The 26964-nt window shown below is 40.4% G+C and overlaps 2 protein-coding genes across 13 annotated transcripts in view; one reads left to right on the top strand and one right to left on the bottom strand.

Moving 5' to 3' along the window:
• Nucleotides 1-26964, top strand: part of PJVK (pejvakin) — a 55524-nt gene extending 28560 nt beyond the window's left edge. Inside the window, exons 1-6 of one of the 2 annotated variants that reach the window (XM_002712314.6) lie at nucleotides 20116-21858; nucleotides 22534-22729; nucleotides 23650-23791; nucleotides 24896-25013; nucleotides 26349-26447; nucleotides 26655-26964. In XM_002712314.6, the coding sequence (XP_002712360.3) occupies nucleotides 21648-21858; nucleotides 22534-22729; nucleotides 23650-23791; nucleotides 24896-25013; nucleotides 26349-26447; nucleotides 26655-26947 (1059 nt within the window). In that variant the 5' untranslated portion in view covers nucleotides 20116-21647 and the 3' untranslated portion in view covers nucleotides 26948-26964. Of the gene's footprint in view, nucleotides 1-20115; nucleotides 21859-22533; nucleotides 22730-23649; nucleotides 23792-24895; nucleotides 25014-26348; nucleotides 26448-26654 lie in introns of those variants that run through there. The other variant, XM_089328070.1, reaches the window with a different exon arrangement.
• PRKRA (protein activator of interferon induced protein kinase EIF2AK2) lies at nucleotides 818-19859 on the bottom strand. Of its 11 annotated transcripts, XR_016230755.1 has the most exons (11): nucleotides 19577-19858; nucleotides 18941-19110; nucleotides 15275-15356; nucleotides 13119-13197; nucleotides 11940-12057; nucleotides 10614-10708; nucleotides 8452-8652; nucleotides 6685-6795; nucleotides 5901-6012; nucleotides 5209-5383; nucleotides 818-1511 (listed from the first exon to the last, which is right to left on the bottom strand). XR_016230755.1 is itself a non-coding variant. In XM_008258792.4 (8 exons), exons 1-8 carry the CDS (start codon nucleotides 19639-19641, stop codon nucleotides 1354-1356), a joined length of 942 nt encoding a protein of 313 aa, XP_008257014.2. In that variant the 5' UTR covers nucleotides 19642-19859; the 3' UTR covers nucleotides 818-1353. The 11 variants fall into 11 exon arrangements, 5 of the variants coding, with proteins under 5 accessions (XP_008257014.2, XP_069926690.1, XP_089184198.1 ...); XR_016230754.1 differs by lacking the exon at nucleotides 5901-6012; XR_016230757.1 differs by lacking the exons at nucleotides 5901-6012; nucleotides 19577-19858 and adding an exon at nucleotides 19240-19385.

Genomic DNA, 26964 nt, shown 5'->3' with positions numbered 1-26964 from the left:
GAGTTCATGGTGCCCTTCCCGAGCCATCACAAAAACCAAACGTTAGTCTTTTAGTGAATGACCCACAAGACCGCTTATGCTTAAACTTTGTTTCCAGTCTATTCTTTAACCTCACCAAAACAAACAAAAAAAGGCCCTAAACTTCTTTACAATATTTAAGAAAAAAAAAAAATTCCACAATGATGTAAAGTGCTCTTTAGAATTTTAAATCCACTTTTTATGTACAGGTATATTATGTAGTTTTATGATTCTCAAAGGGTTTTTCCTAGATGGAAAAATACCTGTTACATACTTCCTTCTGGATTAATAACTCAAGATGATCAAAACCTACCTTCATCACTCAGCTTGCTTCCTGTTTGTGGCTTTCCCTGAGCTCTGAACACAAAGAGGCTTCCATCTGATTTACAAAGCTGGCACTGACAGATGGGAAGACATAAGGTGCTACAGGATGGTCTGTGGAAACCTAGGCAGTGAGATTAAAATTGGTGTGTGGGACTTGCTAATCTTTTAAGCACTCATTGCTTTGCCTGGAACATTCTTGTAACTCAACTGAGTGAACTGGAAATGTTTCTTTCTAATTCTACAAATGCTTTTTCAACTGTGAACGCATCTGCTAATGGTTAAGGCAAAGAAATCTAACAATGCATATGCTTAGAGAAAATAAGGACATGATTTATCAAGTATATATTTGTAACTTTGACTTTCAGAAGTAAACTAGAAATTTGTAAGTAACAGAATATTCACATTCAAATGTTACAAGAATAGCTAGAATGAATAAGGGCTACTAAGTCCCACTCACAAAACGAACGAACCCCCATTGTAACAACAGCTCTTTATTACATAGGTCCAAATACACAGCAGACTAATCAGTTCCCTGATTTTCAACAATCACATCCAATAAAGACTGTTGTGCAGTCCCTTGACACTCTTATTCTAAAGGGATTCCTTACAATCCCGTTTCTGAAGCCCTAGGCAAAGAAGAGCTGAAGCACCAGTAAGAAAGCCGGTCGCTAGCACTGTTTTATTTCATCATCATCAACATCATTCTCATCATCATCATCGTCAAACATGCAGTTTCTTCCTCCTATGTGCATGGCACTGTAAAATGGGTGCTACACTCTGCCTTATGGTACAAAGTTTATAAATACAATATACCAATACAAAGTTGAAGCCATTAAAAAGACCTGAATGATGACTACCAGGAGATAATTAAATCTGGAGTGTTGATGGGACCTATGAAGAGATTTAGAAACAGCACAAAAACTCAAACATTACAATAAATGTTTCACTCGGGGAGGGCTGAGGGAGGAACTTTCTGTGTAGTGCTGAAGGATTTCCCGAGTTGCCCCAGGTTTACTTTCTTTCTGCTATTATCTTTAGATACTGCAAAGCGTTGTGAGCTGCATCACTTTGTGCATTGCCACAGGAGATGCCCGAGCCATGGCAGACTGTGATGGGACTGGTAGACAGTTCAGCCAGACATTGGTAGTGTCCATTGGCACTCAGTTCTTCTGTAATGATACATTCAAACACGATGATTAACACCAAGTATGTATAAACAGACCTCTTGTGAAAACAACACAGTATTATTCTTTAAGCATCCATGTACACTACCTGCTCATCATCTTTATCACGCACATACAAGCAAAACACCTGCTCAGCTGAAGCAGGATTCTCAAGCACACTGTGCTCAGAATCACCTGGAGGAGCTTTAAAGAAACACAAGCATTCCATTTTCACTGTAGACGACTTGGAAATACAGGGTTGGAGTGGCAGGTGGCTGATTCCTACATTGAAAAAAGCTATCAGGCAGTTCTAATGTAGTCAGCCAATGTTTGCAAAATACTGAACCACAGCCACTTTCTTAAAAGGGAAAGAACCTTTCTCTAGAGAACAGTGAAAGTATTTTCCACTAGGAAGTCATTTTCAGTATGCACCTGGTTCAGGGCAAGACCTCCCTTGTGCCTTCACATCTGCGCACGGTCTACTTTTCAGTGTACATTGTAAATAAATTATGCTGGTTTAAAAACAACATGAACCGAGCCGGCGCTGTGGCTCACTAGGCTAATCCTCCGCCTTGCGGTGCCGGCACACCAGGTTCTAGTCCCAATCGGGGCACCAGATTCTGTCCCGGTTGCCCCTCTTCCAGGCCAGCTCTCTGCTGTGGCCCGGGAGTGCAGTGGAGGATGGCCCAAGTGCTTGGGCCCTGCACCCCATGGGAGACCAGGAGAAGCACCTGGCTCTTGGCTTCAGATCAGCGCAGTGCGCTGGCCACGGCGGCCATTGGAGGGTGAACCAACGGCAAAGGAAGACCTTTCTCTCTGTCTCTGTCTCTCACTGTCCACTCTGCCTGTCAAAAAACAAAACAAAACAAACAAACAAACAAAAAACACACAAAAAACAACACAACATGAACCCACGAAACAAATGATCTTATTATCATCATCTGATGAGTGATGAGTCACTCTAACTGAAGAAGGCTGAAATGGGTAAAGGCGAAGAGGAAGGAACAGGTGGGATAGGATTTAATGTTATATTGAGTAAATATTATTTTAGCTAGTTGATGTAGTACAATTATCCATATACAATGGGATTGTTTGATGAGTGAAGAGTCCTCCTAGTTTAGCATCTACATAAAAGTAACCACCTGAAAATGAACAATTCAGGGATATGTGTTCAGTCTGTTGACTGGGACACCAGTAGAGATGCCCACCTCTGGCTCCTGACTCCAGCTTCCTGCTAATGTGCACCGTGGGAAGCAACAGGTGATGGCGCAAGTAGTTGGGTGCCTGCCACCCACAAGGGGAATGCAGACCATTTCTGACTCTGAGCTTTAGCCTCAAACGAGCCCCAGGTCCCCTAATAAGCAATCAACCAATTCAAGGACATTTTGTATAATCACAGCATTAGTCAATCACCACTTCTATCCATTCCCAAAATATTTTCATCTCCCCAAGAAAAAACCTTGACATCACTAAGCAGTTACTTCCTATTTCCCATTCCTCCAGTCCCTGGCAACTACCCATCTGTTTTCTGTCTCTAAGGATTAATCCATTACATAATCTTTTGTGTCTGGCTTTCGTCACTTGGCATAATTTGTTTTTCGGGGTGGGGGGGGTGGAGGGTCAACATGCTGTAGCACATATCAGAACTTCATTCCTTTTTAGGGCTGAATACTACTCCATCATAAGTATACTCCACAGTTTGTTACTCATTTGTTGATGGACATTTGGGCTGTTTCCCTTTGGCTCTTGAATAGTCCTGCTATGAATGTGTGTCTACAGGTATTTGTTTGAATACCAGTTTTCTGTGCTTGGGGTATTTGCCTAGGAGTAGAGTTGTGAGGTCATATGGCAATTCATTTGAGGAGCCAAAAAATGTTTTCCATGGTAGCTGAACCATTTTACATTCTTACCAGTAACATATGAGGTTCCACTTTCTTTACATCTGTTGCCAACACTCGCTACTTTCCATTTCCTTGATTCTAGCCATCCTAGAGGGTGTGAAGTGGTGGTCCCTCCTTGTTGTTTTGATTTGTATTTCCCTATTGACTAATGATGTTGAACATCTTTTCACATGCTTATGGGTCATCTGTATGCATATTTTCATTAGAGAATATCTAGGTTCTTTTTAAACAATTAAAATCATTTTATTTTATAGAGATAGACACAGAGAGACAGACAGGCAAACAGACAGACAGAGATGGAGACAGGGATTTCCCATCTGCTGGTTCACACAGGCAATGCCTGTAATAGCTGAGGCTATGCCAGGCCAAAGCCAGGAGTTAAGAACCCAATCCGGGTCTCCCATGTGGAGGGGCAGGAACCCAACTATTTGAGCCATCACCTGTAGAACCCCATGGTGCACATTAGGAGGAAGCTGTAACTGGGAGCACAGCCAGGACTTGAACCCAGGCACTCCATTACAGGATGTAGGTGTTACCAGTGGTGTCTCCACCACTGTGCCAAATGCTTATCTCCTAGGTAAAAGAACTTCTGGTATAAAGAACAGCTAACTGCATAGAAGCTAACCAAATAAACAGACTGGTTTGGGACTGTTGTTCTATATTTACAAGAACTATTTGGTTCTTAAAATTGGTAGAAAATGTTTCAAAGGTATCATTAAAATATAATCTAAAAATTCATCTCAAGTTACCTTCTTTTCCTAAATTCTCTATCTTCCATAGCCCTATTAAGGATCTGAATCCCAAACTCTGAACAAACTGTAGACACTAACAAATGTTTATTGAAGGAATGGTTTCTCATCAGCCACCTGTTCTGACCACTAATCTGCACTACCCAGGTTCTGCTTCATTCTCTGCTGATTAAGATATTACACTTGATTCATCATTCAATGCCAAAGCAGCAGAGAATACCAGAAGTTCTTTTAGATCCTAAAGACCCTATTCTCCCAATACTAGTAGCCCTGAGAAGCTAGGTCACCACATCTCACTGAGGTTGGAATAGGAAATCAAATTCTTCATACATCATACTGATGTTAAATAAAGATACCAAGTACACACATACACACGCACACACAACTAATTAGCTTTATAAACTGAATGAAAAGAAAATCCGCAATGATGTGCTTTCTTATCTGTCTGTATTTATCTAAATAATTAAGGGCTAAAGTGAGAGGGACAAAGCTCCAAACTGACTGACCTCTACCTGCCTCCCAGAACTGGGTATGCAGTCATCCTATACACTTGGAACTTGTGCTAGAAATGTGAGTGCCTTTTCTTTTGCTAAGCTGCCCATTAGGGCTGGTTTAATATCAGGTTATCTGCTGGGCCTCCTCCCCAGTCCTGGTTCCTGCTGACTAGCTTTGTTACCTTGGGCAGTCTTTATATGCCTTGTTTTCTTCAATTATAGATAAGGATAACAACAACTTACTTCAGAGTGTGCAGATACATGTAGTTTCCTGAGAACAGTGCCTGCACACAGTCAAACCCTGTGGATCTGTAGTTGTTTTTACCACAACTGCATAGATGTTAACTATTATTACTGTCCAAAACACTGAGACATATCAAGTACATATACCATTATGGACAGACTTCATTGTTTCTCCAAAACAGATTTATCTTTTAACCCCATTTTTCCACAAACTTGAAGTATACTCATATAGATAGTTAGACAAACATAAAATTGTTTCTCAATTGTATGTTCAAAGGGAACATATCTTGGGAAAAGTCAAAGAAAACCTCCATACCTATGTCCAAATATGTGATATTAAAACCTTGTTCTTTGGCAATGTCACTGAGCAGCTGGATATAATCTGTATTTGGGAGACTCAGGAGACTTCTCTTCAGTAAGTTGATCTTTTCACCAGGGGAATTCCTCAAGGAGTGCCAAGTACATCCTAAAGAATGTCCTACTACATTGGTCTGAAAAACAAAGATGAATATTTAGCCTCTTTACCAAGATGGGGTTCCAACACCAGCACCGGTATAATGAAAAGTACTTCATAAACACTCACATTTAATGCTTACAGATACCATTTGGTTAACTTTGCAATTTAAACTAGACAACAAGTGCAGACATTTAACGGATACAGTATTTAAAAAGAGGCAGAAACAACAATACACTGTAAGGGCTTAGAAATATTTTTACGTAGTACAAAGTTTCTCAAATTTTTCTGACCATCACATTAACAGGCCTAAGATATTCGGAGACCACCATAAGTAAATATATAAATAATTCAATCTGCTTAATGGAACAACTTATAAATCAACATATAAGAAACAAGTTTCTTATCTTTATGGCTTTTTAAGTATCAATCACTGTAATTGATTGCTAAAAAGCAAAAAAAAAGAAAATGAAAGAAAACTAAAGAAATGTGCAAGCTGGGTTTGAGAAGACTAAGTCCTTTCAATGAATGGTAGGATGTCAGAAAGTTCTTACCAGACTTAGATCCCCACACCCCACTGGGTTCTTGCCTACATCCTTCCCCTTTCATCTCTGTTCTTGGAATTCTTCTATTTCTTTGTTGGTCTATGGTTCTCAAAGCACTTTCCTATGACATTAATAAAAACTTCTGAGGTCAACTACCCTTGTATTATTTTAATGAACATGACAGAGGTGAATGGATTTTCAAAAGATCATAGGGCTGTCTATGTACACAATTTGTGTTAAATTTTGTTAAATTCACTAAATTAAAATTTAATTTGTTGATCAGAAATTTGTGAAAAAATATTTAATCATTATTCACTCAGATGGCACAAAACTACTCTCTCTCTCTCTCTCTCTCTCCCTTAGCACACCTTTCCAGAAGACATCTGTTGTGCTCTCAGAGGTAGTGCTGTTAAGCTTTTCTTCAGTATAAATGTTTTATGAATATGCAAACACAAACACACATGCCATCCTCTTAAACAAAATGATAGCTTACACTTCTACATCTGGTTCACTTCTCTCATATTGCTGCTCATTTTGCAGCACCATATCTGTCTTACTAGCCTCTAACTATGGGTTTGGTTGTTTCTGGCTTCTTGCTTTTACTAACAATAGTAAAATAATAATACTTTATTATTTTATTATTATATATAATATATAAATTTATTGTTATTTATGTTTTATATTAATAGTAAAATAATAAATACTTGTGGATCTGTAGATATTTCTCTGTAGAATATTTCAAGAAGTGGAACTACTCAGTTAAAAATAATGTATAATTTTGATAAATACTTACAAACTGGTTTCTGAACCAATTTATATTCCCACCAACTGTCTTGGAGGGTGCTAATTTTTTTCACATCTTCCCCAATAGCAGGTACCATCAAATTTTGTAATTTTTGCCAATCTATAAAGAAAAAAATCTTATTTTTTCCTTTTCTTTTTTTCTTCAATCATTTGTGTTTCTTCTTCTTCTTCTTTTTTTTTTTTTTAAGAGTTATTTATTTGAAAGGGAAAGTTACAGAAAGAAAGGGAGAGACAAGAGAGATCTGTCTGCTGGGTCACCCAATGGCTGTATCTGCTAGTCTAGGCCAGGCTGAAAGCCAAGAGCCAGGGAACTCATTCTAGATCTCCCATGTGAATGGCAAGGGCCCAAGGACAATCCTCCACTCCTTTCCCAGGCACATGAGCAGGAAGCTGGGTACGAAGCAGGGCAGCCCAGGGTAGAACTGGCACTTATTTGGGATGGCAGCATCGCAGGTGGTGGCTTAACCCACTGTGCCACAACATTGGCCCAAAGGATGTCCTTTTTATTGATGTGGAAGAGTTTTCTATACATGGCACTGAAAACATCCCTTTTATAGTCATGTATTGAAAATGATTTCTTCTTTGTTTTTACCCTCAATTTTATTTACAGATATTTTGCCTGTGTAGGTTGTATGTAGTCAAATTTAGGAGTATTTTAATCAAGCTTCTAGGTTTTAAGTTATGCTTAAAAAGGCCTTCCACATGCTTTTTTTTTTTCCTCAAAGGAAAGCTATTCCAAGTTTTCTAATCCTTATACAATTTTAATTTTTATGTTCAAATTTTGATCCATCTGAAATTTATTTTGGTATAAGGAATAAGGCAGCAACTTAAGTAAGTCATACACATACAACCATATATATACATCTCCCTGTCCTCTTGCAATGTGGCTAAGTTGTTTCTACATTGTTTTTAAATAATCAGTGCTCTTCCTCACTGATCTGAAATCTCAGTTGCCTTATACTATGTTCCTATATGGGTCAGCATCTATGCTTGGGTTCTTTTATTCTCTCCTCTGCCTATTCCTGTTTTAATGAGTGCTATGCTTTAATGAGTAGTCTTATAGTATGTTTGATTCTCTGATAGGGCAGAACCCCATTCCTCCATACTTTTCGTTTTTTAGTTTTTGTGCCTATTCTTGAGGGCTTATTACAGCCGTATCAAGGTACAAAATAAACTTTGGTAGATTTTGAGATTTACCTTTTTTTTTTTTTTTTTATAAGACAGGGCTCAGAAAGTTCATGAAAACACACATTAGCTTTTCTTTCCACAAATTTCTTGAATACTCCTAATATTTATAATAGAAGTCTCTCTATGGACAATTAAACAGCCAGCTTTACACTTACTCAGTAAATCCCTCAGTAATTTTAAAGTTCTTCTCACATGGGTCTTGCACATTTAAGTTTATTCTGAGAGATACTACCCCCTATTCTACTACTGAAAATGGGATCCTGATTCCAGCTCTTGTTCTTTATAAACACCTTTTCAGGACAGATTTTCTACTTTTCTGTAAAATGATCAATGTTGTCAAGCTTTGTTAAGTTTTGTTTGTTAAGCTAGGACACAGATACAGCCAAATATTACGCAGTGCAACAGGATAAAAGCAACAGCTCCTTGCCCTGCCTGCTCCTCACCTTCAGTTCCCTTTCAAGAAGCAGTTTTTAGCATTCTATTTTTAATCATTCTGGTTGTCACCTTCATAACTTCAAGCAACATATGAAAGCTATTGATTTTATATTTTAGTCTCATGAACAGATACCTGGTTGAATTTTTTTTTTTTTTCTGGTAGTTCTTCTGTAGAGCTTTATACACGGATACAATCATATCATCTGCAGTTAATAATCATTTTTATATCCTCTTCATTTCAAACTTCTTATTTTCTCTGGCCTAATTTCATTGGTTGGTTCTTCATGAACAAGGTTAAATAAAATTGGCATTTGTGGGCATCCTTGTTTTATTTCTGATAGTAACAGAAATAATATGAAAAATTGTGATTATGATTGTTTTGAAATTTTTATTAGTAATAGTTGTTGAGTTTACTACATTTTTTGGCATACACTGAAAAGACTGTATGTTTCTCCATTAATGTGGTTAATTAGTAACAAATATGCTACCCCTGAAATATCTTTGCATTTGTGAAATAAACCTTATTTGTCTAGGTACATATTTCATTTAATGTTCTACTGAGTATCTTATGAAGTTGTTTCACTGTAAGAGGGATTTATTCATAATTTTTTGATTGGAAATTGCTATCACCAGGTTTTGGGTTCATGTTATGTCAGTTTTGGAGAATAAACTCAGAAGTTTCTCTTGCTTTTTATGTATATCCTGAAGAGTTTAAACAGCTTGAGGAATTACCTCTTCCTTGAAGATTAGATTCAACGTAAACCTATCTGTGCTTTGTGATTTTGGTGTTATCTCTGATCCAGGTTTAAAAACAAGTAATTCAATATTTTATATTTTTATATCAAAAAAGCCAAACCAAAATTATGGTGCTCACTTGTATAGTTTTCATTTTTGTCATATACAGAAGGAAGCCTCATTTTACCTTAAGCTCAGTGAGGGTACCTTACCATTTCCCGCCTAATACATTTCTCACAGATAATGCATTTAAGACATATGAGAGTACTATAAAGAGTGAGTGGGAAAATGGAATTAAAAGGCAAGTTTATTTTGGTGCAAAACATGTTGCAGTCCATGAAGTTTTCTTATATTATGTATTTTCCATGAACTTGCTGAGGTACCCTCACAACTATCCAGATGATCAGTCTCAAGGTACCCGTGGTGTGTATGACCCAACCTCATAAGCTCTGGTATGCTCCCAGCTGCCTATTTATGGCCTCTACTTGTATATGCCACAGGCACTTCCAATGAAATGCCCTACATTTGGTTCAAATGATCTTCTGGGTTCCCATTACTATTGAATGGTGCCATCTGCTCAGTGGCCAAGCTAAAAATATTTTTCTTCCCTGTTCCTTACTCCTCACATCCAATCAATTCCCATGGCCTTCACGTCAGTTTTCTGAATAATGTTTAAATTGACCACTTCCATTTTCGGCTACAACCTTGGGGTAAGCCTTCACTGCTCTTTCCGTGTCAGCACTCTCGCAGGTCCTTCTGATCCTGACAGTCATTTCCACACTGTGCGGCACACAAGTGATCTCCTTTCTGACGTACAAATCAGATTCCAAATGTCCCGGATTAAAATTCTTTCATGACTTTGTACTGCCCTCAGGATTAAGTTCCATTTCCTGCCAGAAGCAGGCCCTCTTTCTCTTCCCGGCTTCACCGTGAGACTCCCTCCGTCCAGTGCCATGCGTTAGACACACCAGACTCTGAAGGGTCCTCGACTGCGCATGCTGTTGCTCTGCACACGCTTGCTTCTTTCCACAACTCTCCTCCCCACGCTTGTCCTACGGCTCTCGGCTTAGACATTTCTTCTTCCTGCAGACCTTCCTCAAACGCCCTGCCTTCAGTGGACACCTCTTACACTGCCACACCACCAGCGGGAAGGACCAGCCTAGCTTTCTCTCCTCCCTCTCAGTGGCCTATGAACTGCTTAGGGGCACAAGTTGCTAATTCACTGCATCCCAGTTTAGTATACATGATCAACTTACTTAGTGTTTGCTGAGTGGATAAATGAATGAACAAAAGGATGGGAATGGGCTGTGACTTCAAAGGCAAAAAAACGGCACTACTGTTCTATCATCTTCAGATTTCCTCTTATTCTGGATTTGCCTCTCCAAACCCTATACCTGTGACCCCTGAAACCTTGGCTCACACAGAGGAAGCAGCTAAAATTGGGGCAGAGTGTAACTGAACAAGGAAGAGATTTTTTTTTTAGTTGCAAGAAATCAAAAAAGGTTTCCTACAGCGAGAGATGCTTAATCACATTAACATAGCTGTCTGATTGTTACTCACTAAAGAAATGTGGTTCTCTGGAGAAATATTACTAAATTTGGCAAGAAATTTCTCGGCAGCATTTCTCTTGGCTTGTTTTTTTGATGCCCCCTTTCCTGAATAAAGAAAAAGAAATGGTAGATTTAGAAAAGAAATTATTGTCCATAGAGGGTGATCAAATGTTTCATCAGACAACAACCTCATGGCTTTTATATGCTATTTTTGTACTGACTTGACATCTTTATTGTACTTTATATTGTTAATAATTCTATATTTTTGAAAGCATTTCTTAAACATTTTTCTTTAACAGATACATATACTGTATTTTGGTTTTTCTTTAATAGTTATACTGTCCTAAGGCTACCTTTAAGGAACAGTAGTTGGTTTAATTCTGGCCAATTATTCAGATTTATAATATATACTTATAAAATATACTGGAATTACAACCCTATTTTTCAGAGTCTATTTCCTGCTATGATCTGTAACTGACGACTATGTGGGATTTCATTATTATGACAAAGAAGGGCATAGGAGATGCTGCAATTGAAAGACACCATAGATGTCTACTACCATGGTTTTGCTTTATATACTTAAAAAATGAGGCCCAGAAGGGTTAAGTAATTCGCTTAACCTTGCAAATCAAGGACTGCATGAGGAGCAGAAGCCTGAGGTTCCTACTTCTGACCCAGCAGTTTCAGCATTGGCTCACAGCAACATTCAAGGGCAAGCAGCTGTCACTTAATTGAAACCAGAATTTAGTTAAGGTGAAATTCCCTTTTAAGTCATTTTAAAAATGACATGAACATGCCAAAAAAGTTTTTACAGAGAAATTATCACCATTATTTTTTTAAGTGACTGCTTTTTTTCCTCACAGTTTATCCTCTACAACATGGAAGCTGCTACATTTAAAAGAGATCATTTCTACTTTGTTTTCATTACATTATAATTTTTTGACATCTATCCTCTTATTAATCTCATTTTCAAATGTAATCTTACTCTTGTCTTCCTATTTTCTAGAATTTATGTTATACTCCAGGAGATTTACTATATATTCTTCTCTGAAATGTATTTTTAAGTCATGACTAAGTTGATAAAGATTGAAGTTCAGAGTCAATTATTTGTCTTTACATTCACTTCCTGTGACTTTTTAAAAATACCAAATTAATAAGTATCAAGTGGTCATATGGTAAATATTCATAAGCAAGTTCAGCCTCAGAAAACCAGAGGCAGAAGGAGTATATCAATTTTTTCCCTATGAAGATATTTGAAAAGATAATACAACACAAGTGTCTATAGTCTCTCAACACCTGAAAATATTGCACGTTTTTAATTGTAAGAAATAAGTACCAGTTTCCATAAATGACTCTAGCCTGCAAATTGTGGTGTACTCCCTCTTATGGGCAGGTCCTCCCTCCTGGGAAAGGGTGTATTCGGGAAGTCTCCAACCATGATGAATGGCCAATTCCTATAAAATCGAGAGGAGAGCTTTAATTGTAATTTTAACTGTGCAATGACTCAATCACAGAACTTGTATTTCTTCTTGATTTTGATTCCCATTTCTATATTTGAAAATAATGACATGCTTCAACTGAAAAATTAAGAAAGACCCTATATTTTGCATAGATATACCTGTATTTTTATCTTTATATCACAACATCAAAAATGAACAGTACTATGCTTGAATGGCATTCCTCCATTCAGCCACAGTGAACTAAGAGTTCACCAGAAAGACAGGCTACTACCATGCTCTTTGAGCACACCAGAGAAGACACCTACAGCTCTCACCACCATCAGTTCCCAACACCTCTCCCCTCCTGGCCCCAGGCTTCCAACCTTTCTAACTACTGTCCTCATCAACAGCAGATGAGGAGCACAGAGAGTAAACAAACTTGGACCAAGTTATAGACAGAAAGTGAAGAAAAACTAATGAGAAACTCAAAGAGCAAGAGAAAAAAAGAGACCAAAGGATTGGCTGGATACTGAAAGGGAGGGAGTTGGGAGGAGTGTTTCAACAGACCACAAGGATACTTTGCAAGGATATTCTGTACGCTAAATATATATATTATATATATAATATATAAAAGCTGAATATACATAATTTTGGAGGTATAAAATGGGCAAATAAACAAACTATGTTCCTTGGGTTAGAATACCCCATTTGGACTCCGAAGTCTTCTGACTCAACAGAAATAGAAAGAGGTTTGTCATAAGAATGACAAGAAATACGTTTAATGTATGAAATTCTCTCTACCCTTGCTCACTGAGGTCCTACTGATATCAAATGAGAATTAAACAAACCACAGCAGGACATTGTATATGGAAGAAAATGCAAAACACAAATAAATAGGAAAATGAATTTCATGTTAGCTTTGTAATATCTAATTACCATAACCTGGAAAACAAAATATTTCACCATCTTATCTTTAAATATTAATTTCTTGCCTTAGACTCTGATACTATCAACTTATTAGCTTATTATCAACTGACTAGTAAGCAAAACGTTGATGGATAAACTGTATGACTTGCCTGTAATGAGCCAATAGGATTAAGCTGGTTCTTTGGTTGCTTGGAAGGGTCAGGCATTAAAGGATCAGGAACTGCAAAGCTAAACATGTTTCCAAATGTTATAAAATAAAGCAAGTTCTCACAAATTTCTAAACAAATGACAAGAATTTTCCACTTAACCGTCTATGTCTCTGCTCTTGCCATTCCTTCTACATGGAATGCCCTTAATCACAACAACTTCTATGGGAATCTGATTTGTCCCACTGTAAAGTGTATCTCAAGAGTCACTTCCTTCCAAAAAGCCTGTCCTTTTTTCCTAATGGATCACAATCTTTCCTTCCTTTGGGTCACTGTTAACATTTGGTTTGACCTTTCCTTAAGGAAACTGTTTTATCATAATTAAATGCTCACACAAATCCATGTAATTTTTCCACCCTTATCTAAGTCTCCTCTGTTCAGACTGCAAGCTCCTTGGTGATAGCGTCTATTTCTTTCTTACTTACATATGCTTTTTGGTATCCTGTATGTAATAGCTGCTCAATAAAATTACACATTAAAGTATACTATTGTTACAAATATACAACAAAGGAAGACTAAAATGAGCTGGGAAATTTAGCCTGGCAATGTAATATAGCTCATAACTTGTTTTTCATGCATGCAACTATGGGAGAGAGAGAGATTATTACATATCCTGCATGAAACAGATGGCCTGCATGATCTGGCTTCAGCATGTGGGGATTATCATTATGGAAAAAGAGAACAACCTCTTTAAAGTAGTTTGAAATCACTAGTTACTTGGGAGATTGGTTCCTAACACTGAATAAGCTGCATTCCAAGGTTACTAACACTTAGCCTATTGGAAAGTCACTTCTTCCATGACAAATGAGCTTTAGCCATTGCCACGTCCTCAAGTTTCTTTTCCAACTGCCAAGATTTCAAGCTACTGCCAGAACTTCAAGCTTTACATAGGCTGATGAGACAGGAGTATTCACTTACAATGCTGCATGCCGAGGCTAGCCAAATAATTGTGATGGAGAAGTGAGAAAGGCCACTTTACCCCTGATAACAGCTTAGTAATTCCCATTCTATCTGTCAAGAAGCACAAATATACAGTAAAGTTTATTAGCCTTTTTTTGCTGACAAAGTGAAGTGCCCACGTGTAGAAAGGACACTCCGTCCGCTCATTTCTACCAATGTGCTCAACACTTAGGGCGACCTTTGGGCTGCACAGAAATAGCACGGCCATCACCATCAGGAGGAGAACCCAACACCTGCCATGTCGTTTGGCATGTCTTGAAAGCTAGCATAAATCAATTGTAATGCATGACCCTAGACAATCAAGCATCATCTTGGGAGATCCAAGGCTTGAGTTGGGGAAGTGCTTATCTGGAAGATTGCCTTGTCACTGGTTAGTTCCAAACTACCCAAAAAGTTTAGAATGATTTACAAAAAGAATACTACATGAGAACCTAAATACATCCCTAGTTCAAAATCTACACTTGGGGAACAAGAAGCTCATCCAAAATGTGTCCAAGGGGCTCAGCTGTCAGCTAGGAGCATATTACACCAGGTGGTACCCAAGGATACTTGACTGCAGGTAGGGAAGGACCTGAAGGCATGCCATGCTCCACACTGTATCCAGGAGAAACCAAAAGACACCACTTCATGATACGTAAGATGCTACGGTACTCTTCCGAAAAGCACTTCAAAGTGATAAAAATGTTTAATTTGGAAAGATGTGTCAAAAACTACTATCCCATTACCATTCTCTTGTATTTGGTATACAGTCTGTAACAAGGAAAATCTCTGCCTCTTTTTTCCAAATCAGAATCCCTAAAAGAGGACTTATGGCTGACCTTGTTCCACCTCACACCTTGTTTTCTTCAGTGTAGAAACAATCGATCTTAACACAGAATATTAACATTAACATTGTCAGAGAAACACTCTGGTTTTCTACTGTTGCACCCCATCTGGAAAAGAAAACAAGTCACACCCGGTTCACGAGAGTCTGACTGAACACAAGTTGTCTTTAGTGAATGGCAGGTTTTCACAGAGAAATCGAATTTGAGAGCTTAGACACTAACTTTTACTCTGTTGCCTTTGTGAGCATGTTGAAATTTTTTCTTACCTCAGCCATGGTATTTTTGAGCTGCATAATACAAAGAAAGTTAGCTCACCAAATACTTGCATTGGCTTTCAAAATGTTTATGGCAGCTTCTGCAGCTCTATGTTTTGCCAGCTTCTTACTTGTACCTTCACCTGAAGTAAGATTGAAAAAAAAATAGGTTTACTTCCTGTAAAGACGTGTGGCTTATACAGATATCATAATACAAAGTCACTACAAGTTTTACATATACATGCATAGGCAGTAAGAACATATGCTACATGCACACAGACATACATGGTAATAAGATATTTACCACGTGAAGTTAATCTAGTATATTACAACTTTAAGTTCTATGTATTTATTTTATGCATACCTGTATAAAAACCCTGATTATTTCTATATTACTTGTTTATCACATAAAATGGTAATTAAATATACAATGTCACACCTTCTAAAGAAATGCAACTTAGTATTTTACTCTTCTCTTTTCCTGGAGAAAGGAAACTCTTGCAAAAAGATGTTGCCTTTAAAGAAACCACTTGTTTGACAGCAAAATGTGCACAAATTTATTCTGACAGCCTATCTTCTACTAGGTCAAATCCCTGTTAAGGCTAAGCGGTCATGGCTACCTGCTGGGAATGTGCAGAGTTCTAGCTTATGTTACGTGTTTTCCATAACATCTGGATCCTTTACTTTGGTAGAAAAGGGGGTCCTTTGATAAGACTAGTATCTAAATTTCACCAAGCAATCACACTTGGTTTGGTAAACTCAATCTTTTTTCCTTTTAAGTTCAAACCCTCAACTGCCAGAGGACACACAAACCATCCTCATTTTTCCACTAACACAGGTATTAGGGACACAAAGGAGTTCCTGCCCTCAAGAACTGCCAGCTTGGTGCAGGATTTGTTAATCATCTGAGGTGTACGTGTTAAAGCAAGCGTTAAGTGCTCGCTGCAGGGAAGCACACAGAAGCAGGTAAAAAGAAAAGGGCTGTACATGCATGTTTTTTGCACTTTAATGTGCACAGGAACTGTCTAGGAATTTTGTTATCATATAATCTGATTGCCTACATCCAGATGGGCCTGACACCCTACATTTCTAAAAAATGCCCAGGCGGGGCCGGCGTCACGGCTCACTTGGTTAATCCTCCGTCTGCAGTGCCAGCATCCCATATGGGCGCTGGGTTCTAGTCCCGGTTGCTCCCCTTCCAGTCTAGCTCTCTGCTGTGGCCTGGGAGGGCAGTGGAGGATGGCCCAAGTGCTTGGGCCCTGCACCTGCAGTGGAGACCAGGAGGAAGTACCTGGCTCCTGGCTTCAGATCGGTGCAGCGCTGGCCGTGGTGGCCATTTGGGGAGTGAACCAACGGAAGGAAGACCTTTCTGTCTCTCTCTCACTCTCACTATCCAACTCTACCTGTCCAAAAAAAAAAAAAAAGAAAGAAAGAAAGAAAGAAATGCCCAGGCGACACCAATGCTGTGAGCTGACTTCATTTTAAGAAGGAAAGTTGCGGCCAGCGCCGCAGCTCACTAGGCTAATCCTCCGCCTTGCAGCGCCGGCACACCAGGTTCTAGTCCCGGTCGGGGCGCCGGATTCTGTCCCGGTTGCCCCTCTTCCAGGCCAGCTCTCTGCTGTGGCCAGGGAGTGCAGTAGAGGATGGCCCACATCCTTGGGCCCTGCACTCCATGGGAGACCAGGATAAGTACCTGGCTCCTGCCATCGGATCAGTGCAGTGCGGCTGTGGCGGCCATTGGAGGGTGAACCAATGGCAAAGGAAGACCTTTCTCTCTCTCACTGTCCACTCTGCCTGTCAAAAAATAAAAAAATAAATAAATAAAATTAAAAAAAAAATAAATCAATGAAAAAAAAAAAAAAGGAAGGAAAGTTGCACAGCCGGCGTTGTGGCACAGTGGGTAAAGCTGCCACCTGCGACACTGGCATCCCAGCTCAAGTCCCAGCTGCTCCACTTCCGATCCAGCTACCTGCAGGTGTGCCTGGGACAGAGGAGGAGGACGACCCAAGTGCATGGGCCCCTGTACCCACATGGGAGACCTGGGAGAAGCTTCTGGCTCCTGGCTTCAGACTGGCCCAGCTCCAGCCATTGTGGCCATTTGGTGACTGAACCAGTGAATGGAAGATCTCTCACTCTTTCTCTAATTCTGCCTTTCAAATAAATAAATAAATCTTAAAAAAAAAAAAAAAAAAGGACACAAGGTTGTAAGTTATGCTAAGAAATCTGTTTATCTAGAGGATGGCAGGGGAACCACTGGATGAAGAGGAAGAATTTGACTGCTTAGAGTACTTGGCTATTGTGTGGGAAAGGACACCGACAGAACAGAGGAGCAGCTAAGGACCTATACCTAGAATCCAAGGGAGAGATGACAGCGGCTAGCAGTGGGAAGGACAGAAGCAGATCCAACAGACTATCTAGGAGACAGGGAGGGGGAAGAGAAGCAGTTGAGACAAACTCAGATCTCCACGATGCAGCTGGGTCATTTTAGTGCCTTTACAAAGACTAACGCAGGGGGCGTGGGCTTGAAGAAATAGATGATTCAGCTTGGGACAGAGTCCCTAAGGTGCTTCTGAATGATGCAAGTAAAGATGCCAGCAAACGCAGGCGGACACATCGCTCGGACACTGGGCCTGGGCTCACGATACGGATTTCACGGTAGCCTCTGCAAAGTGTTGGAAGCTGTGGAGCGAGAGCAACTCTCGCAGGAAGACAGGCTAGTGCGGAAAAAGGGTTTAGGAAGAATGGCTGCCATGGGTTTTTAATCTCCGGTAGTAAAGCAAGGTTTGATCCTCTGGTTCACATGACAAGCCTTCCAGCCAGTGCCTACGATCCATCTGCCTCACACAGAAAAAAGCAAAACGAACAAACAACAACAACAAACAGCAGCCTGAACTTTCTTAAAGTGACTTCAGTGAAAACAGAGGACTCCACGGACATAAAACAGAAGACTTCACATCACCAGATGGTGGAACGTCAGCCTTTCTACCAAATTTTTTTACTGGCATTCTTCCAAACCTCCCTATGTTTAATGTTTGAAATTAAACTGATACATAAGAAAAATATGGCTACATTTACACATGGGCAGCCTGTTCCCATTTGCTCAGGCTCACAGACCAAAATAAGCAAGGGCAGGAATTCTCAAACTTCTTTGTAAGCATGTTACCTGTCACCTCTCTGAACCTTTTTTAATTTATAAAAAGGGGATACAATCTTACAGTTTCAGGAGCTGGAAACTGCTATGCCACATAGTATGGGTGCTTTCTGCCTGTCCTTATTCCATTTGGATAAGGGAATCAAAAGTGGGACAATGGACAAAAAGTCGGAAATAAATCCAGAGAGGGGTGCTCAGAAAATTCTGGGGTCCTGCTTCCCGGCCTGTGCTATAATCAAAGTATGAACCACGACAGCACCTACAGATCCAGCTATGACTTCCTCCTAACTCTTGCTGGAACCGTAGGAGGCTTCCAGATGTGCGTGGGTTCTTGCAAGATGCCTGGATAACTTTTTCATTTTTGAGCTGCCCTGCTCTCCGGGGAAGACAAACCGAGGCGCGAGAGAAGCAGACAAACTCGGAAAGTCCGAATGACCTGAGACGCAAGGTGTCAGTTTCAGTGCCTGCTCCTCTTTGACCGTCTCTGGCAAAAGGCGCATTTTTCCAAAACGAAAAGCAACACCGAGCGTTGACTGCCAACCCGCACGGTCACCGGGGTTAACTGTGCATACAGACCTGTGCAGGTTATGTCACCCACGGTTACTCTGAAGGTGAAAGTGGGCACGCGTATTTGCACATCGGATCGTTCGCATTCATAAACCGGGATGTTCTTGGTCTTCATGCCGTATTCGTGTAATACCTGGATCGGCGTTTTCCCTGGCTTAGCTGTTATCATTTTCCCCAAACTGCAAGAAATCAGAAACAGGTGCTTCGCATGCCGAAGCAGCGAGGGCTGCGGCTGCGACGGGCATCGTCGAGGCCGGCGGGACGCCACAGCCTCAGCCAGCGCCAACGCCGGCCAGGCCAGGGCGCACCTGTGCCGCGGCCCGCTGCGTCAGTCATCGGCGGCGGAGACCTGGAGGAGGCCGGGCGGGAACCCGCGCCGCATCCTCTCAGGACCAAGCCCACCCCGCGCGCGCCGCCGCTGCGCACCGAGGGACCCCGCTGCAGACCCCGGCCCGGCGCGCCGAGAGGGCGGGGCCGAACCGACGCCCACGGCCGCGGCGGGGAGGGCGCCAGGAAGGGGCTTTTCCCAGCATGCCGCGGGAGGCCCGGCCGCCTCGCGGGCGCCGAGGGGCGCGCCCCGCTCCCGGGCTGCCATGGCTGCTCCCCGCCGTGTGGCCCCGCGGGCCCGGCTTCCCGGGCGCTGACCTGAATGTGCCGCTGTCCTCGGGCTCCAGCGGCGGGGCCTCGGCGCGATGCCTGCTTTGGGACATGGCGAGAAGGGGCGGCGGGAGAAGGAGCGGTGCGGAGCGACGTCCTCGCTGCCCGGGTCGGCGGGTCCTGCCGGAGACGAGCTCGCCGCCACCACCGCCGCCGCCTCCCCCTACTCGTCTCGCCTGCGTCCCTCTTGCGAAGGGGGCGGGCGAGGGCGGGGGCGGGGCCTCGGTACGGCAGCGCCGGCCACGCCCTCCGGCTGCCTGGGCTGCCTGCCGGCTCGCTCCCCGGCGCTCCAGCCAGCCGGCCCTTCCCTCCGCGGCTCCCGCCGGTGCCCCTGCCTTGGGCTCCCGAGGCTCCTCCAGGCTCGTCCCCTCCTCCTGCCGCTGCCTTCCGGTGCCCCCTGCGACCCCGCCTTCGGCTCCCGGGGCTCTCGGCCTTTGGGCACCCGGCCCTGTGGTCGCAGTTCTTTGAACCTTAGAAGCAGGCGTTTGCTTGTCCGGAGAGAAGGCTTTGTTCGGGCTGGGCTCAGGGTCTGTGAGGCCTGAAGCTCAGCCCTTTTGAGGGATGGGGAGGAAAGATTTCAAAAGTTCGAGTGCAAAACAGCCAGGCCTGGAAGTAGGGACCGTTGGGTGCATCTGCCTCGGGGGGCTGCGAGCTGGGCCTTGAGCAGCCCGAGTATGGGCTCCTCTGTCCACCAGGCTTTCGTCGCGAGATGAGCGAGCCGGCTGAAAGCCGGTTCCTTCTGTGGACCAGAGCCCCATCCTGCGCTGTCTGTGCAGGCCGGTGGTGTGGAGCGTAATGGCGTTTGCGTGGGGTACGCCACCTTGGCAAGCAGCGACGTTAGGTGTCTCCTCTCCAGGGATTCGCTAGCCGCTTGCAGAAATGCCTGCTTGTGCTTACTGTGTGTTCTGGAAGATTGGTTTGCGCAATGCGCTATTCGGCCTAAAGGATATTATGAAAAGTAATTTTTAATTATTTTTAAAAGTTGCAGATAAATTCTGGGTACTCGAAAACAGGCGAAAAGAATGTCCAAGATTTAATAAAATTCTGTTATTTGGAGGTTTAAGCCTGTTCTCCCTCCCTTCCTGTACCTCTTCTGTATTACTATCCAATAGTTCCGTTTGAATGAATATCATTGTAAGGGCTACAGAGCTATTATCTGAAAATACATGAGGGTCTACCTAACACTTCTAGCAATCCAACATTTCAACACTCGAATTTATGTCTAAAGTTCATTTAAGGCTACAAAAAAATCCACAAAAAACAAACAAAACCTTCCGTAAAAGCAAGCCAAGACCTTAGTGAGTAACTGGGGTATCGATGATGAAACTAAACGAAATGTGGCAGGACTCCCATTTCAGGCATGTGGTCTCTGCTCCTGGCTTCAGCGGAAGCCGCCTACGAGACCGTTGTCCCTTTATTTGTGTGTAATGTGGCTTTAATTCAGTGTTGTATAAAGTTACACGTCCAGTTGTTTTCCTATAGTTGGTGATGTATTAACACTTGGTTTTGAAAACAAGGCAGAAAAGAAAATAAATGCTTAATGACCTGTTAACAGATTCCAGACAATCCTTTTCTGTTGCCAAACTCCAAATGGTGGACTTGTGAAAGAATTCCCTTTGGACCAGGTCCATTGTGGGTAGTATCCAGGACAAATGTTTGTGCTTAAGGTGCATGATTTCCTACTTGGCTATATGCTTCACTCATAATTGGCCCATTGCTACTGGCAATACTATCAACAATGTTTTTCATCAAGGACATTGGTAGTATTTTAAAATTATTTTTCTGTGTGTATTTTAATGCTATAAACAGCCAGTGCAAATTAGGCTTGCTCTCAGTATATCGTTTTACATCGTTGATCTATAATTCATTACCTGAGCACACGAGGGGAGGCAGTGTTGTGAATTGTACACTGGGAAACTACTTGGGGAAACCATGCTTTGTACTTTTAACGTGTATAATTCTATTTAAGATCAAGCAAGGCTTAGTGTGTGCCTGATTTTCTTCTTTGAAAATGGATTTGCTATCCGGGGTTTGCAGCTGATGATGCTTTGGCTTTAATATGTTTGCTGCTGCCACCAAGAGCTTTGTCAAGCAAGTTGGAGATGGAGGGAGATTAGTGCCCGTTCCCAGCCTCAGTGAAGCTGACAAATACCAGCCTTTAAGTCTGGTGGTGAAAAAGAAGAGATGCTTTCTGTTTCCTAGATATAAATTTACCTCAACACCATTTACACTGAAAGATATTCTTCTAGGAGACAGAGAAATTTCAGCTGGTAAGTTTAAATGTTTGAGAGTGATACTCACTTAGCTGTATCATTAATAACTTAAACATAGGTCACCTATTCTACTTTCATTAGTAATGCTTGCATGTTGTCATTGATAAAAGAAACTTTAATGATGATAGTCTTAATAATATTAAGATGACCAATCCTTAATGTTTGTATGGTATTATTACATCTCTTACTGGTCAAAATGATTTTCAGATCTGATAATTATAAGTTATTAACTAATTCAACTTAAAATAGGACATAATTGTATTTCTTCATCTAGAAGGTATTAATTGGTCAAATGAAATGAAAGTAATGTTTCTTTTTGATTATTTAGTCATTACAATTTGTGAACATGTACAATAAAGCTAGATCGTAACATTCTGAGGAATTATTGCTTATAATGCTTGTGTTTCTTTTAACTATGCAGTGCATCTTGTTAACAAGTTGTATTGATTGATCAGAGAATTCAAGTTCATTTAAAGTATTCTATTTGTTTCTTGTTGTTATAAAATTAATTGAATTGCTACTTTTAATACTCATTTGAAATGTCATCTTTCTTATTAACACTTGGGTAATTGAGTCTTCAATTGTAAATTAACCTGCTTACCTATTTATATATGCAATGTATGTAAAATGAGTTTGAGACATTTAAAAAATACTATGTTCCTTCTTGTAAAGGCATTTCATCTTATCAGTTACTGAATTATGAAGATGAGTCAGATCTTTCTCTCTATGGAAGGCGAGGGAACCATATTGTAAACGACGTTGGGATTAATGTTGCTGGGTCAGATTCCATCGCTGTAAAAGCTTCATTTGGTGTAGTAACCAAACATGAAGTAGAAGTATCAACATTACTCAAGGAAATTACTACACGGTCAGTATAATAATCCCTGTACACTTCAATGTTTTCATTTTTAACTATGTAAATGTCAACCACAAAGACTGCTTAAAATATTTGGGTTTTATTTTAGTAGTATAATGTATTAGTTTGAAATGCTACAAATTAGTAGTATACCCAAACATTGGGAAATAATAGATATCCAGAATCATTTGGCTTGAACAACATTTTTAACTGTTCTACAATATCATTTTGGCTCTGTACACATTTGCTAAATTATTAGATTGAAATAATGCAGGAATCTGCTTGCAATAAATACACTGAGATCCCCTTTGACTCTCAACAGACAGAAGAAACATTCCATATGATATGGTCTGAATAGGATATGGCTCCCAAACTCATGCAGATTGTTAAATCCCAAAGTCATACGATGTAGTGGCAGTAAAAGGGTGGAGATCTAATTCAAGTATGGTGTCTAGGAGGTGGGTGTGGTGGGAGGTACCAGTTTCTTGGGGGCATACCAGTGGAAAGTAGTTCTGAGAGTGTTGTAGAGCCGTGTTGGTCCTACCCACTCTCTGTGCCTCCTGGCTTGCCTGTGGTTGTTCCTTTGCACATGTTCTGCTATTGCCATCCTCCGGCCTCACTAGAGGCTGAACTCGGGAGACCTACCTGATCATGGGTTGGAAACCTCCCAGACTGTGAGCCAGACAGTCCTTCATAAATGGCTTCTCTCAGGTATTTTGGTTGTAGTGACAAGTAGCTAATATGTCAGCATGTTCTAAAAAAATAGAAAGCAAAGTTAAGATTATTAAAGCCCACTTAGGTGTATTTTCTGATTTGTGATAGGCCTGCCTTGCTTTATTTAAGATGGCTTGCGAATGTATCACATGATACCAGACTTGCTAAAAAGTAATTTGGTGTTGAACAGTCTTGTGAATGTCTCTTCTTTATTTTAGAAAAATTAATTTTGATCACAGTTTGATCCGTCAGTCAAGGAGCAACAGAAAGGCGGTATTATGTGTGGTTATGGAAAGCATTCGAACCACACGACAGTGCTCTCTGTCGGTGCATGCTGGAATTCGAGGGGAAGCAATGCGGGTAAACCATGTTCATCAGGCTTCACGTACTAAAAAGTTGCCATGGGGAATTTTTCAAAGTCTTCCATTTCTAATGAGACTTGTGTATTTTGTCAAATGTTGAGATGAAAGAGCTGCAGTCGTAAAGGATTTTGCACAGTCATGACTTTGTTTCGAGTATTCAAAAAAAAAAAATCCAAGAGAACTGGATTCTAAATATGCAATATAGTGCAAACAAAACACGAATGCTTGTGAAATAATATGCACATTGGAGTCCCTTCTGTTACTATTCAAGGCCAGTCTTTAAGAATAAAAATTGAGGATTTAAGTTTAATTATTTGACTTTAAGTGATAAATAACCTCATACTTTGAAGTTTTAAAAATTGAACTGCCTATTTTGTAGTGAGATAGATTTTCCAAGTTAACATTATCATTGCAAACATGCTTCAGTCAATGTTAAATATTTGTGTTAAACTTTGTTCTCAATCATGATTGTATCTTGTTCAGTGCCACCTAGAAATGGCTTGATTGGATTAAAGCCAGTTATTAGAAACTTGGGGTTAAATGATCATCTTCTCACTTCTTTGCAAATAAAAATTCTGTTCAGTACTTATATTCAGCTGCTCACAAAATTCTGATGAACACTGGATCATGTGGGGGCACAAGTGAAATATTTACTTGATTAGGAAGATAAATTGATGTTTATTTGCTTTGGAAAGCTGCTGCAAATTCTGGAGGTTTAGGAATGGTCAATAGGTTAGGATAAAAATGTCAACTCTAGAATTTAACCACAGTTGCTTTCTGAGAGTCGAAGTTGAAAGAGAAAGGCTTCTGCTCCCGAGCGCATTCCTGTTGTGGTAGCACTTACCAGGGGCTCTACTACCAAAATGAGTGAAAACGTGAGGAGGCATTTTGTAATGTAGATCAGGAGTCTGCAATGGACCTCTTGGATGTCTGAGAGTTGAATTCAAGGAGAGCTGGTTCTAGAGGTGTTTACTTGGAGAGGTGTTTGGTTGGTTGATGGCTATTATCATGGCTAGGACTGTCGATGTTTTGTTTCTCCAAAAAGCTATCACTCCATGTTTTGCTCCTTAGTAATGTTATCTTATTTACTTATTTAATATAGTTTCACTTTATGGATGAACAGAATCCCAAGGGAAGAGAAAAAGCTATTGTGTTTCCAGCACATACAACTATAGCTTTCAGTGTTTCTGAGCTCTTTATTTACCTGGATGGTGCCTTTGGTGAGTGAATGATATACCTGAAAAACAAACATATTTTTAAGAATAATTTAATGGTAAACTCTCTTTCTCTCTTTATATGTGTGTATAATAATTATAAAAGTGCTGTTTTCAGCATTGTCAATTTTGTTTGGGTGAAGTAGCTGGGAAAGGCCCTTTCTTCCCTTCCTTACCCCATCTGTCTTACCTGCTTCTTACTGAAGGCTACACACTCCCCACCAACCACTTAGAATTATAGATAAGAGCTAACATACAATCCACTGACAAAGTGTTCCTTGACTTTCATGGGGAGATAATCAGTGACCTACTAATTAATAGTCTTTGAGGAGTAGGTAGATAACACCAAGCCTGAAGTGTCAGGACACCCATGCCAGAGTGACCCAAATACAACTTTTCTTGCTTAGTTTTTACCTATAATAGACCCAGCTTACCTGCATGAGTCCTCCCTTATAAAGTACAAATACTTTCTCCAAAATTGTCATCTTTTATAGTACCTGAGTGCAGCTCACTTTAGATTTCTACATGTTACAGGTCTTTAAGATTAGTTGGCCAGCTGTCAGATGACCAGACAAGGGAGTCCCCTAACTATGATAATTTATAAACATTTTTTGTTCTGTTTCTATTTGTTTCTGAAATTCTGTGGGAGAAGTTAAGCAATCCAGAAATAAAACTGTAAGCCAAGTAAATTCTATAAGGAAAACTTCAGGCAGAGGTTTTTACAGTTACACTGATTTTTTGGGAGGAGTACAAACTGATGTGAACATATCTTTCAGAATTGAAAATGTACATATTTTTTGCTTTTCCAATTCTAGAAACTTATTCTTTTGGTACACTCACACTTATGTGAAATGATTTAAATACAAGGATCTTCAGATCCTGATAACAAAACATTGGAAACAACCTTAAGGAAACTTGTTAAATGATGGTACATCCGTGCAACAGAATACTGTGAAGCCATTAAGAATGAGATAGCCCTATTGATACAGATATGGAATAATCTCTTAGAGGTTTTTATAGATATTTATATTGTGTGTAGCTATTTTGGCCTAAAATTTTTATAGACATACATTTTCCTTTAGGTTTCTAAAATACACAGAATGTTTCTGGAAACAGACACAAGACACTTAACAATGCCTCTGGGGTGGAAGACTGGGTAGGGTGTGGGCGGTGTGTCAGTGTGTCATTTTGTACTGCGTATGTTACCTTTTCCAAAAAATATATAAAATTTAACTTAAAAAAAATACAGTGAATAGCATATGCTAGAATTCACTGCTCCCATAAAATACCTAGTAAAATAAGTTGTTCATGCTATAATGTCTTCTCAAAATTTTTTCATAGACCTTTGTGTCACTTCAGTGTCAAAAGGAGGATTTGAAAGAGAAGAAACAGCCACGTTTGCACTGCTCTACAGATTGAGAAATATACTGTTTGAAAGAAGTATGTCCATTGAAGAGTATTTAAATGTCTTTCTTTTTCTCCCTGAATTAACCCATGAGATTATCTATTCAGTAATCCTGTCAAGAAAACATAAATTTAAAAGCCAAATTATTTCATGACTGATAGTTTATATTCACATATTTATAAATGCAATTTGGGTTATATATTTTTTGACTTCTAACATACATTGTTGTTTTGTCCTTTTAGATAGAAGAGTGATGGATGCCATTTCTCGTTCACAGCTTTACTTGGATGACCTTTTTTCTGACTACTATGACAAACCTCTCAGCATGACTGATATTTCACTCAAAGAAGGAACTCATATCCGAGTTAACTTGCTTAATCACAACATTCCAAAAGGGCCTTGCATACTCTGCGGAATGGGGAACTTAAAAAGGGAGACGGTTTATGGGTGCTTTCAGTGTTCTGTCGATGGGCAGAAGTATGTGAGACTTCATGCAGTCCCTTGTTTTGATATTTGGCATAAGAGAATGAAATAAAATGAAAAATGAATATA

Source organism: Oryctolagus cuniculus, chromosome 3 (genome assembly GCF_051225735.1).
Source record: "Oryctolagus cuniculus isolate XC-2025 breed Fujian yellow rabbit chromosome 3, ASM5122573v1, whole genome shotgun sequence".
Taxonomy (NCBI): Eukaryota; Metazoa; Chordata; class Mammalia; order Lagomorpha; family Leporidae; genus Oryctolagus; species Oryctolagus cuniculus.
This window is presented reverse-complemented; position numbering and strand designations above follow the sequence as displayed.